Source organism: Bos mutus, chromosome 21 (genome assembly GCF_027580195.1).
Source record: "Bos mutus isolate GX-2022 chromosome 21, NWIPB_WYAK_1.1, whole genome shotgun sequence".
Classification (NCBI taxonomy): Eukaryota; Metazoa; Chordata; class Mammalia; order Artiodactyla; family Bovidae; genus Bos; species Bos mutus.
In genome coordinates, this window is record NC_091637.1 from 54,336,734 (window position 1) to 54,348,997 (window position 12,264).

Sequence of the window (12,264 nt, forward strand, 5' to 3'; positions counted from 1 at the left end):
AAGCCAGCTTTTTCACTCTCCTCTGACTTTCATCAAGAGGCTCCTTAGTTGTTCTTCGCTTTCTGTCATAAGGTTGGTGTCATCTGCATATCTGAGATTATTGATATTTCTCCCGGCTGTCTTGATTCCAGCTTATGCTTCATCCAGCCTAGCATTTCTCATGACATACTCTGCATATAAGTTAAATAAGCACAGTGACAATATACAGCCTTGACATACTCCTTTTCCTATTTGGAACCAGTCTGTTGTTCCGTGTCCAGTTCTAACTGTTGCTTCCTGACCTGCCTATAGGTTTCTCAAGAGGCAGGTCAGGTGGTTTGGTATTCCCATCTCTTGAAGAATTTTCCACAGTTTGTTGTAATCCACACAGTCAAAGGCTTTGGTGTAGTCAATAAAGCAGAAGTAGATGTTTTTCTGGAACGTTCTTGCTTTTTCGATGTCACCATAGTAAAAATGTTTATTGCTTTTCACAATCAATAGCCATAGGAAAAAAAAAGATAATTACAATTTCAAGCCATAATGAGAACATGATTAATTTAACAATATAAAATAATTACATACAATTTGTGGGGGTCAAGCAGGGTGATTGCAGTAAGTAGAAGTGCAGACATACGCATGTTTTCATCCACCCAACCAGTCTGTGTCTCTGGTGCGTTTAATCCATTTACATTTAAGGTAATTATCAGTATGTATGATCCTAAAGCATCTGCCTATAATGTGGGAAACCCAGGTTCAATCCCTGGGTCAGGAAGATCTGGAGAAGGAAATGGCAACCCACTCCAGTATTCTTGCCTGGAAAATCCCATGGACAGAGGAGCCTGGTAGGCTATACAGTCCATGGGGTCACAAAGAGTAGGACACGACTGAGCACCTTTCTTAATGGTAATTAAGAAAATTACCATTTTCTTAATTGTTTGGGGTTTATTTTCTGTAGGTCTTTTCCTTCTCTTGTGTTTCTTGCCTATAGAAGTTCCTTTAGCATATGTTGTAAAACTGGTTTGGTGGTGCTGAATTCTCTTAACTTTTGCTTGTCTGGAAAGCCTTTCATTTCTCCCATCAAATCTGAAGGAGAGTCTTGCTGAGTAGAGTATTCTTGGTTGTACATTTTTCCCCTTCATCACTTTATTCTTCTTTTTTTAATCATTTTATCATAGGTTAAAGTGAAAGTCACTCAGTTGTGTCCGACTCTTTGTGACCCCATGGACTATACAGTCCATGGAATTCTCCAGGCCAGAATACTGGAGTGGCTAGCCTTTCCCTTCTCCAGGGGATCTTCCCAACCCAGGCATGGAACCCAGGTCTCCTGCACTGCAGGCAGATTCTTTACCAGCTGAGCCACAAGGGATGCCCCCCTTCATCACTTTAAATATGTCATGGCATTCCCTTCTGGCTTGTAGAGTTTCTGTTGAGAAATCAGCTGACAGCCTGATGGGAGTTCCCTTTTATGTTGTCATTCTCCCCTTGTTGTTTTTAATATTTTATTTCTAATTTTTGTCAGTTTGATTACTATATGTGTTTGGTGTGTTCCTCCTTGGTTTTATCCTGCCTGGGACTCTGTGCTTCCTGGACATGGTTGACCATTTCCTTTCCCATGTTAGGGAAGTTTTCAGCTATTATTTCTTCAAATATTTTCCTCTGGTCCTTTCTCTCTTCCCTGGGACCCGTATAATGCAAATACTGTTGCGTTAAATGTTGTCCCAGAGGTCTCTTAGGCTGTCTTCATTTCTTTTCATTCTTTTTTCTATATTCTGTTCTGCAGCAGTGATTTCCACTATTCTGTCCTCCAGGTCATTTATTCATTCTTCTGCCTCAGTTATTCTGCTATTGATTCCTTCTAGTGTATTATTCATCTGTTTGTTTTTTCTTTAGTTCTTCTAGGTCTTTAGTAAACATTTCTTTCATCTTTCTCAGTCTTTGCCTCCATTCTTTTTCCAAGATCCTCAATCATCTTCACTATCATTATTCTGAATCATTTTTCTGGAAGGTTGCCTATCTCCATTTCATTTAGTTGTTTTTCTGGGGTTTTATCTTGTCCCTGCATCGGGGACATAACTTTCTGCTTTTTCATTGTGATTAACTTTCTATAATATGGTTTTTGTTTTAGCCACTGTGAGACTGTGCTGCTGCTTGCTTCTTCTGTCTGCCCTCTGATGGAGGAGACTAAATGGCTTGTATAATCTTCCTGCTGGGAGGGACTGGTAGTGGGAAAACCTGGGTCTTGCTCTGGTCGGCTGGGCCTTGCTCAGTAAAGCTTTAATCCAGTTATCTGCTGATTGATGGGGTTGCACTCCCTCCCTGGTAGTTGTTTGGCCTGAGGCGACCCTGCCCTGGGGTCTACAGGCTCTATGGTAGGGTTAATGGTGAACTCTAAGAGCATTTTCACAAAGGGGGACCTTCCAGTGCCCCTGTCCCTGTGGTGAGGCCCTGCCGACCGACCCTGCGCAGGAGGCCCTTCAAGACTGGACTCTCTGTTTCCCCCAGTCCTGTGGAACTTTTGTAATCAAATCCCCCTGGCCCTCAAGGCCAGATTCCCTGGTGATTCCCAGTCCCTTTGTTGGATCCCCAGGCTGGGAAGCCTGATTTCATAAACTTCACAACAGTAGGAGAACTTCCTTGATATTACTGTTCTCCAGTTTGTGGGTCAGCCCCCCGATGGATGCGGGATTTGATTTTACCGTGACGGTGCCCCTCCTACCGTCTCTCTGTGGCTTCTTCTTTGTCTTTGGACTTGAGGTATCATTTTCTGGTGGGGTCCAGCATCCTCCTGTTGATGGTTGTTCAACAGCTAGTTGCAGTTTTGGTGCTCTCACAGGAGGAGATAAGTGCCGATCCTTTACTCCACCATCTTAACCTGGAAGCCTGAAAATTTTTTCATTTCTCTATTTACCATCCATATATTTTCTTGGAAGTATCCAAACCTTTTTTCCATTTTTTATTGAAAAAACTTTACTTTTTCACTATTGAGTTTTGAGTCATTTATGTATTTTGGATTTGTAAGTCCTTTATCAGATACATGACTTACAAATATTTTCTCCCTCAGTTCAGTTCAGTCGCTCAGTCATGTCCAATTCTTTGCAACCCCATGAATCGCAGCACACCAGGCCTCCCTGTCCATCACCAACTCCTGGAGTTCACTCAGACTCATGTCCATCGAGTCAGTGATGCCATCCAGCTATCTCATTTTCTGTCGTCCCCTTCTGCTCCTGCCCTCAATCCCTCCCAGCATCAGAGTCTTTTCCAATGAGTCAACTCTTCGCATGAGGTGGCCGAAGTACTGGAGTTTCAGCTTTAGCATCATTCCTTCCAAAGAAATCCCAGGGCCGATCTCCTTCAGAATGGACTGGTTGGATCTCCTTGCAGTCCAAGGGACTCTCAAGAGTCTTCTCCAACACCACAGTTCAAAAGCATCAATTCTTCAGTGCTCAGCCTTCTTCACAGTCCAACTCTCACATCCATACATGACCACAGGAAAAACCATAGCCTTGACTAGACGGACCTTTGTTGGCAAAGTAATGTCTCTGCTTTTGAATATGCTATCTAGGTTGGTCATAAAGGAGTAAGCGTCTTTTAATTTCAAGGCTGCAGTCACCATCTGCAGTGATTTTGGAGCCCAAAAAAACAAAGTCTGACACTGTTTCCACTATTTCCCCATCTATTTCCCACGGAGTGATGAGACCGGATGCCATGATCATTGTTTTCTGAATGTTAAGCTTTAAGCCAACTTTTTCACTCTCCACTTTCACTTTCATCAAGAGTCTTTTTAGTTCCTTTTCACTTTCTGCCATAAGGGTGGTGTCATCTGCATATCTGAGGTTATTGATATTTCTCCCAGCAATCTTGATTCCAGCTTGTGTTTCTTCCAGTCCAGCGTTTTTCATGATGTACTCTGCATATAAGTTAAATAAGCAGGGTGATAATATACAGCCTTCACGTACTCCTTTTCCTATTTGGAACCAGTCTGTTGTTCCATGTCCAGTTCTAACTGTTGCTTCCTGACCTGCATACAGGTTTCCTCAAGAGGTAGGTCAGGTGGTCTGGTATTCCCATCTCTTTCAGAATTTTCCACAGTTTATTGTGATCCACACAGTCAAAGGCTTTGGCATAGTCAATAAAGCAGATGTTTTTCTGGAACTCTCTTGCTTTTTCCATGATCCAGCAGATGTTGGCAATTTGATCTCTGGTTCCTTCTGCCTTTTCTAAAACCAGCTTGAACATCAGGAAGTTCACGGTTCACATATTGCTGAAGCCTGGCTTGGAGAATTTTGAGCATTACTTTACTAGCGTGTGAGATGAGTGCAATTGTGCGGTAGTTTGAGCTTTCTTTGGCATTGCCTTTCTTTTGGATTGGAATGAAAACTGACCTTTTCCAGTCCTGTGGCCACTGCTGAGTTTTCCAAATTTGCTGGCATATTGAGTGCAGCACTTTCACAGCATCATCTTTCAGGATTTGAAATAGCTCCACTGGAATTCCATCACGTCCACTAGCTTTGTTCGTAGTGATGCTTTCTAAGGCCCACTTGACTTCACATTCCAGGATGTCTGGCTCTAGATGAGTGATCACACCATCGTGATTATCTGGGTCGTGTCTCTTCATTCTCTTAAGAGGCTTTCAAAGAGCAAAAGGTGTTGATTTTGATTAAGTCTAGTTTATCAGTTTCTATGTATTTTGTGGTTCATGCTTCTGGCATTGTGACTGAGAAACCTTTGCATAACCCAGTGTCACAAAATTTTTCTATTTTCTTTTAGAAAACTTATAGTATTTAGTTTCAATTAGGTTCATAATCATTTCTAATTAATTTTTGTATGTGGTACAAGGTATAGATCAAGTTTTAATTTTTTGTATATGGATATTCAGTTGATCCAACATCTTGGTTCTTTTTATGATTTATTTTTGTTTATTTATATTCCTGTTATCCTTGCCTCTTAAACATATTTATAAAGAGTATTTTAAATTTGGGGGAAAAGCAAGAGGAGGGTTCCTAGTGACCTAGTGGTTAGGATTCCAGAGCAAATAAACTGTGATGCAGTTGCAACAGAAGCCTTGGCCAATCTTTTGGAGAGTTCTGAAGCTAGAATGGCCCTTCCAGAGATGTCCCAAATTGAGGTTAGAGGGCTAGGCCATTGTACCTCTGCATCTATCAGAAATTGGTTCCTCAGGAGGGAACCATGGGCACGGTAGCTCCCTTTAGCCAAAAGTGCCAAACAGATAGTACTCTGAAGAGCTGGCGTATGGAATGTCTCAGTCTTACTGGGGAGATCTGGGTGGCTAACTATACTACCCCCTCAGGCAGTTCTAAAACTTCTCCAGTGTTATCTGCTGTTGCTGTTTAGTCGCTCAGTCTTGTCCAGCTCTTTGTGACCCTCTGAAATGTAGCCCACCAGTCTCCTCTGTCCATGGGATTCTCCAGGCAAGAATGTTGGAGTGGGTTGCCGTTTCTTTGTTCAGGGGATCTCCTGACCCAGGGATTGAACCCACATCTTCTGCATTAGCAGGCGGATTCCATGACTGAGCCACCTGGGAAGCCCATGTCTGTCTAGTCTGTTACACCTCTTTTACACCTCCCGGGTCTAATTACTTTGACCTGTGTGCACACATTCCCCTGGGGAGGTCAGCTGTTTTGTCTAGCATTGTGTATTGGAGAAGGGCCTAGTCTGTGTCAGTTCCAATGAGAGAGGGCAGAGAGTAGGAACACCCAGGTAAGGATTCCAGGCACACTGAATCAACACCAATCACGTCACTGGGCAAATCCTAGTCAGGATCCTTTGATGCGGTAATGGCCATGTAGTGGATTTTTTATCTTCATCATCAAGCTTGCCAAATTCTCTTACTAGTTCTAATAGTTTATGTCAGTTCTCTTGGACTCTCTGCAGGTAGTGATATTATCTGACAATAGTAAGTTTTGTTTCTTCCTTTTCAGTTATTTTTTTTTCCCCATATTGGCAAATCTTTAGTACAATATTGAATGACTTTAAAAGGAATTTCTTCTAATGTTTTGCTGTGAAATAGGTTGTTTGCTGTGGGATTTTGGTATATACCCTTTATCAGAATAAAAAGATTTCCTTCTAATCTTTGCTTTCTAAAACCATCAACAGATGTTTTATCAAATGCTTTTTCTGCATCTATTGAGGCAATCATGGTTTTTCTTTTTTAATCTTTAATATAGTTATTAAAGTTATTAACTTTAATAAGTTATATTCATATTAAATTTTTTTTTGAGATTGAAAAACATCAAAGTTAAACATTTGAGCCATTTAAAAATAGGCAGGTTCACTTTTTTTTTAATGTTCACAATGTTGTACAACCATCACCACTGTCTAATTCCAGAGTATTTCCATCTCATATTTTCTTACCTTTTAAACTTTTATTTCTGGGATTAACCCAGTGTGGTCATGGTATGTATACTTTTTTCAATACATTGCTGGATTTTCACAGAACCATTCTTTGTAGGAGTTTTCATTGTAATGAAACTTACCCTGTATTGTTGGTTCTTCTCACAGCATCTCTGGAAGCTGATGGTGGAAGAGTCAGATTTACTGGGTCAGCTGAAGGTAATAGCTTAGCTCTTCTTTTAACTCTTAAAATGATGCTGGTGGTCAGTGCCTTTATTCTACAGCCTCTTCTGAGGGCACTGGTTGCCTATCCCGACTTCTAGAGTGGCTTTTTATGTCCTCATCCAGGTGGGTGGGCAAACTCCATCTAACACTACAGATTTACTCTAGCACAAAGCTTCGGCTGTTTACTTTCTTGTGGCATAATTGTGTTTTTGTTGAATAAATAAGATCAAAGACACGCCAGTCACCCATTACCAAGTATGCTCCTTTAAAATGCCAAAACCCTATGTCCTTTTGTAAGCTGGAGTGAAACAGATGAAACTTGAAATTATATGCATAAATCTCTTAGGATAGTGAAGAGCTCCTGGCCTTGCTGGTTTACTGAATTAAAAATTGAAATTCTTTCTGCAGATCATTAAAGACTTTTACCTTCTGGGACGTGGAGAACTGTTTCAGGCCTTCATTGATACAGCTCAACACATGTTAAAAACACCACCCACTGCAGTAACTGAACATGGTAATCACCCTGGGGCCTGAGAATTACCAGCTTACTGAAGTCCCAGGGCTGTAGGGGATGGCTTAGCTTGCTGCTGAACCATTTAGACCTGGTCCACATTTAAAGTAGCCTGGTGAGTTAAGAGTGTTTCCAAAGATAGAAGGCTGCTCAGGTATGCTCACACTGTTGTCACTGGGAACAGCCTCAGCTCGTGACCCTTCCTGGAAGAGGCGGTACAAGCCTTCAAACGAGTTGTTCAGTTCATCTCATCAGATTATAGCCACCATATATTTCTTTAAGTCTGTATTGAATTTGTGACAGTATTGCTTCTGTTTTGGTTTTTAGCCTGGAGGCATGTGGGATCTGAGCTCCCTTACTGGGGATCAAACCTGCATCCCCTGCATTGGAAGATAAAGTCTTAACCACTGGGCCACTGGGGAAGTCCCTGTAGCCATATATCTCTTAAGGGACATATTAGGACATTTTGTTTTGGCTGAGCGATGCAGCATGCTGAAACTTAGTTCCTTGACCAAGGATTGATTGAACCCCTTGGTCCCTTCATTGGGAATGCAGAGTCTTAACCACTGAACCACCCAGGAAGTCCCCATATTGGGACTTATTGCCCCTTGTTGTATTAGAACTGTTTAGGTTGTCAGTGATGGAAAATAACCTCGGTAGAAGGGGGGAATTTATTTGCTATTGTATCTGTAACTCCAGTGGGATAGGGTATTTGTTGTTGTTTTAATCACTAAGTCATGTCTCTTTTGTGACCCCATGGACTGTAGCCCACCAGGTTCCTCTGTCCAAGGGATTTTCCAGGCAGGAATACTGGAGTGGGTTGCCATTTCCTTTTCTAGGGGATCTTCCTGACCCAGGGCTCAAACCAGTGTCTCCTGCATTGAAAGGCAGATTCTTTACCACCGGGCCAATGAGGAAGCCCATGGGGATGTAGCTGGGCCTAAGAACCAGGGACTGCCAGGATTCTCTCACTGCTAGGATTGTCTGTGCCTCTTGTGTTCTGATTGCCTTCCAGTCCCTTGTGGCCACATGGCCACCAGCAGCTCCCAGGAACATAGCTCACAGCGTCTGCTGGGGGAGTCAAACCTGGTCTCTCTGGTAGCAGGTTAAAGGATTCCAGGGAAGGGGTTTTGATTAGTCCAACTAGATCGTACACCTGTCCCTGTATCAAAGAGGTCAGCCATGAAGATCTGTTTATTTGGGGACTTCCCTGCGGTCCAGTGGTTAAGATTCCACACTTCCACTGCAGGGCTTACTGGTTTGATCCCTGGGGAACTAAAATCCCACATGGGTCACAGTGCAGCCAAAGAAAACGTCTCCTTCAATTAAGTGTTCACCCTTGACTGACAGGAAGGATAACCATTCCCATTCGAACTACATGAGAGTTGGGTAAGGCTGAGTGTCAAAAAAGGTGTGGGAGAGGTAGGAGAGAAAACAGGGTTACCATTTTTCTAGCTCTATAAAACCGCAGATGTCCACTGTACTTACATAGGGCTTTCTAGATTGCAGGTGTCAGAAAACTCAATTCAGATCCCATCCACTTCCAATTCAAATTCACTTAAGCAAAGGAAAAAAGAATTTATTGATTCTCATAATTGAAAAAGCCACAGGTATGATGGCTCTAGGCAGTTTGCTCCAAGGCTCACCTGGCGCCTTCAGGGCTTGGTGTCATTCCATCTTTCGCCTCTGCCTTTTCTTCTGAAACAGGCCTCCTCGTATGGTAGCAAGATGGCCTGCAACCAAGTTCACATCTTACTGACTCCGTTTATCTCAAAAAAAAAAAAAAGAGCTGCCCTCTTTCAGAATCTGAATAGAACCTCTGGATTGGCCTGGCTTGGGTCATATTCCTATCCCTAAACAGCATAATGTAACAAGATAGCTCACCACTGGGTCACCGGCCCCCGCTGGAACTACATGGATTGTTCTGGGCCGGGGTGATTCCTCAGGGAAAACCAGGATGCTCTTATTAGCAAGAGGAGAAGGAACACTTGCTAGTCAGCAAAAGCAGCTGCTATTAGAGCTGGGCGGGCTGGGGGAGAGATGGAAAGCCAGAGGAGCTGGGACGTGTGGCAGAGCCAGGCCTCCACTCGGCCCGTGTCCTCCTTCGCAGACGTGAACGTGGCCTTCCAGCAGTCGGCGCACAAGGTGCTGCTGGACGACGACAACCTGCTCCCTCTGCTGCACCTGACGATCGAGTATCACGGCAAGGAGCACAAAGGTCTGCCTTGCTTTCACTCGCCTTCTCTGCTCCTACCGGTCATTGCCTCTTCTGCTTCCATCCACTTCTGCAGAAACCATATAATTTTGTACCTCAGAAATCACCTAATCCAGCGCCCTAATTTTACACAAAAGGGAAGTCAAGAGATGCTAAGAGACAGCCAGGCCATGGTTTTATTTTCATCATGCTACTGGAATGGTTTATAGCCGCCATTCTTTACGGCTGAAAAAAGAACCCCTGAAAGATCTCCTGCGAGAACCCCGCATGGGCATCTCCTTGCCCCCTACAAGTCCTTTTGTGTGCCCTCTCTGCTTCTCACACTGCCGGCTCAAGCGAGCGCTCATCTCTCACCTTGTTGAAACTCTGGTTCTAGATGAGCAAAGTCATCTTCTCTGTTCTTAACAGATGCTACTCAGGCAAGAGAAGGGCCTTCTCGGGAAACTTCTCCGCGGGAAGCCCCAGCATCCGGCTGGGCGGCCCTGGGTCTCTCCTACAAAGTGCAGTGGCCACTACACATTCTCTTCACCCCTGCTGTCCTGGAAAAGTGAGTATTTCTGAGTTTCTCACAGGTAATGATTATCCAACTTAATTCCACGGAAGAAAGTATCAGGAGTAGAACTGGTGGGAGCGAGAGAGCCAGCCGACAATTTAACAGTCTGTAAATCAGGGGCTGTGAACTCGGATGCCTTCAGGGGCCGGAGACAACACTAGAAAGTGAGGCTGTACATGTGATACGGCAGTGAATACTGCAATGACTGGGAGGGTCAAACCCTTAAAACTTTTTTTTTTTTCAATTGCAAAGTAAGGAGCAATTTGGGCTTCCCAGGCAGTGCAGTGATAAAAGAATCCACCTGCCAAAGCAGGAGACATGGGTTCAGTCCTGGGTTGGGAAGATCCCCTGGATGAGGAAATGGCAACCCACTCCGGTATTCTTGCCAGGGAAATCCCATAAACGGAGGAGCCTGGCAGGCAACAGCCCACGGGGTCGCAAAGAGCACGCACACAAGGAGCAATTTACAGGCTGCCAGTGTGTGGCCTCTCCTCCTCCTCCCCATCCCTGTACACAAGCCTCAACTTCTGGGGGCAGAGCAGCTTAGGGTACGAGACACTATAGACATACACTGCAAAGACAGAGCTGGTTCAGGGAGAAAACAGAGCCACAGCCCGCCCAGATGAGCTGCCCAGACTCTCTCCTGAGAGCATCTGTAGGTCCCAGTCCACTTTTCTCCTCACTTCATAGGCTCCTAACACCCTTGAAGAAATCAAGCTCAGAAGTATTTTCTTAAACATTTTATTATGAAAATTCCCTAATGTAAACAAAAGTATGGACTGTAACAAACTCCCACGGACACAGCGTCTATCTCCAGTAACCAGCCATGTCATGCTGTTTGGTTCATCTCCTCTTTTTGGCCAGAGCCTTCTAAAGCAAATCCCAGTCATCATTTCACTCCACCACTATGCAATTCAAAAAAGGAACATTTTTTAACATAACTACAAGTAGCCATTATCACACCCAGTAAAAGTAACAATAGTTCCATATTGAAGTTTCCCTTCTTACCTAAAACTTGTCTTTCTATGGTTGGGTTTGTTCAAATCAGAATCCAAACAAGGTGTATGTACTATTTTCAGTACATTGTTCCATTAGAAATAAAAATGTTTTAAAGCCAGATGGAATCAGGTTCTTACACAAGCCTCCCTGAGAATCGGTAAGAATAGGTAAATAAGCCTACTTCCACCAGGAACTGGCTGCTCTTCCCATGCATCTTCTCAATACAGGACTCAACATCAGGCAGCTGTTTTGAGCTCAGTGAGGGGAGCCTTGACTTTTTTAACTGAAGTGGAGTTGGCTTACAGTGTTGTTAGTGTCAGGTGTACAGCAGTGATTCATATTTTTCGTATTCTTGTCCAGTACAGGCTTTTAAAATACTGAATAGTTCCCTGTACTATACAGCAGGACCTTGTTGTCTGTTTTGTATACAGCAGTGAGCATCTGTTAATCCTACCCTCCTCATTTATTCCCCACTCCCCAGGGGGCCCTTAATTTTCTCTCTCCCCTGGTCTTCAGGGAGAATCACAGTAACCAAAATCCTTGGTTCCCAGCACATTCTTATTGGTCCATGCCAGGCCCTCCTCCCCTCCTTCTTACACACAACATAAAACCACTTCTAGAAGAAAATCTACTGCACTGACCCTAATGTCTGTCTACCTGTGTGGACCTTCTCAGCCCTGCTCCCTTGCCTCCCTCAGCCCTAAGTGACCACTATCCTAAACGCAATGTTTTCTATCGTGTTTATAGTTTTATAACATCTAAATATGTTCCCCCAAAGTACATTTTTTCTACTTGTTTTAAGCATTACCAAAAAGATATCAGGTTATATGTAGTCTGTGAATAAAAAAGGGAAACTGAAAAATCCTATCACTTGGGAGTCATTTTCTAATGTACAGCTAAAGTTTTTTTCATTTTGATGGCTGTGCAATTTTCCATCATAGAAATAAACCAGTTTCCCTGATCACGTTTCTAGCCATTCTGATGTCCTTCTTGCCTTCTGGGGACAGGTGGGTGGCACAGAGTCCTAGGGTCTGTCACGTGGGCGGAGGTGGGGGGGGGGTGACGTTTTATCTTGAATGGTCTGGTGTTCCCGTCCAGGTACAACGTCGTTTTCAAGTACTTGCTGAGTGTGCGCCGGGTGCAAGCCGAGCTGCAGCACTGCTGGGCCCTACAGATGCAGCGCAAGCACCTCAAGTCCAACCAGAGCGACGCAGTCAAGTGGCGCCTCAGAAACCGCATGGCATTCTTGGTGGATAACCTGCAGTACTACCTCCAGGTCTGCATTGTGGGATAAGAAAGGGGTAGGAAAAAAACCCAGGTTGGCAGGAGTCACTGAAGAAGAATCCTGCACTTGGTGAAAAACTGGGGTCTGAAAATCCGTGGATTGTATCACTAGGGCTGTTTCTTGGGGGGCATTTTAGAGGAAAGTAG

General features: G+C 43.8%; 1 protein-coding gene across 1 annotated transcript in view; it reads left to right on the forward strand.

The window, feature by feature from the left end:
• Window positions 1–12,264, forward strand: part of TUBGCP4 (tubulin gamma complex component 4) — a 41,916-nt gene that overhangs the window by 25,308 nt on the left and 4,344 nt on the right. Inside the window, exons 10-14 of the mRNA XM_005892597.3 lie at window positions 6,499–6,549; window positions 6,964–7,069; window positions 9,177–9,284; window positions 9,690–9,828; window positions 11,932–12,109. Coding sequence (XP_005892659.2) covers window positions 6,499–6,549; window positions 6,964–7,069; window positions 9,177–9,284; window positions 9,690–9,828; window positions 11,932–12,109 — 582 coding nt within the window. The remainder of the gene's footprint in view (window positions 1–6,498; window positions 6,550–6,963; window positions 7,070–9,176; window positions 9,285–9,689; window positions 9,829–11,931; window positions 12,110–12,264) is intronic.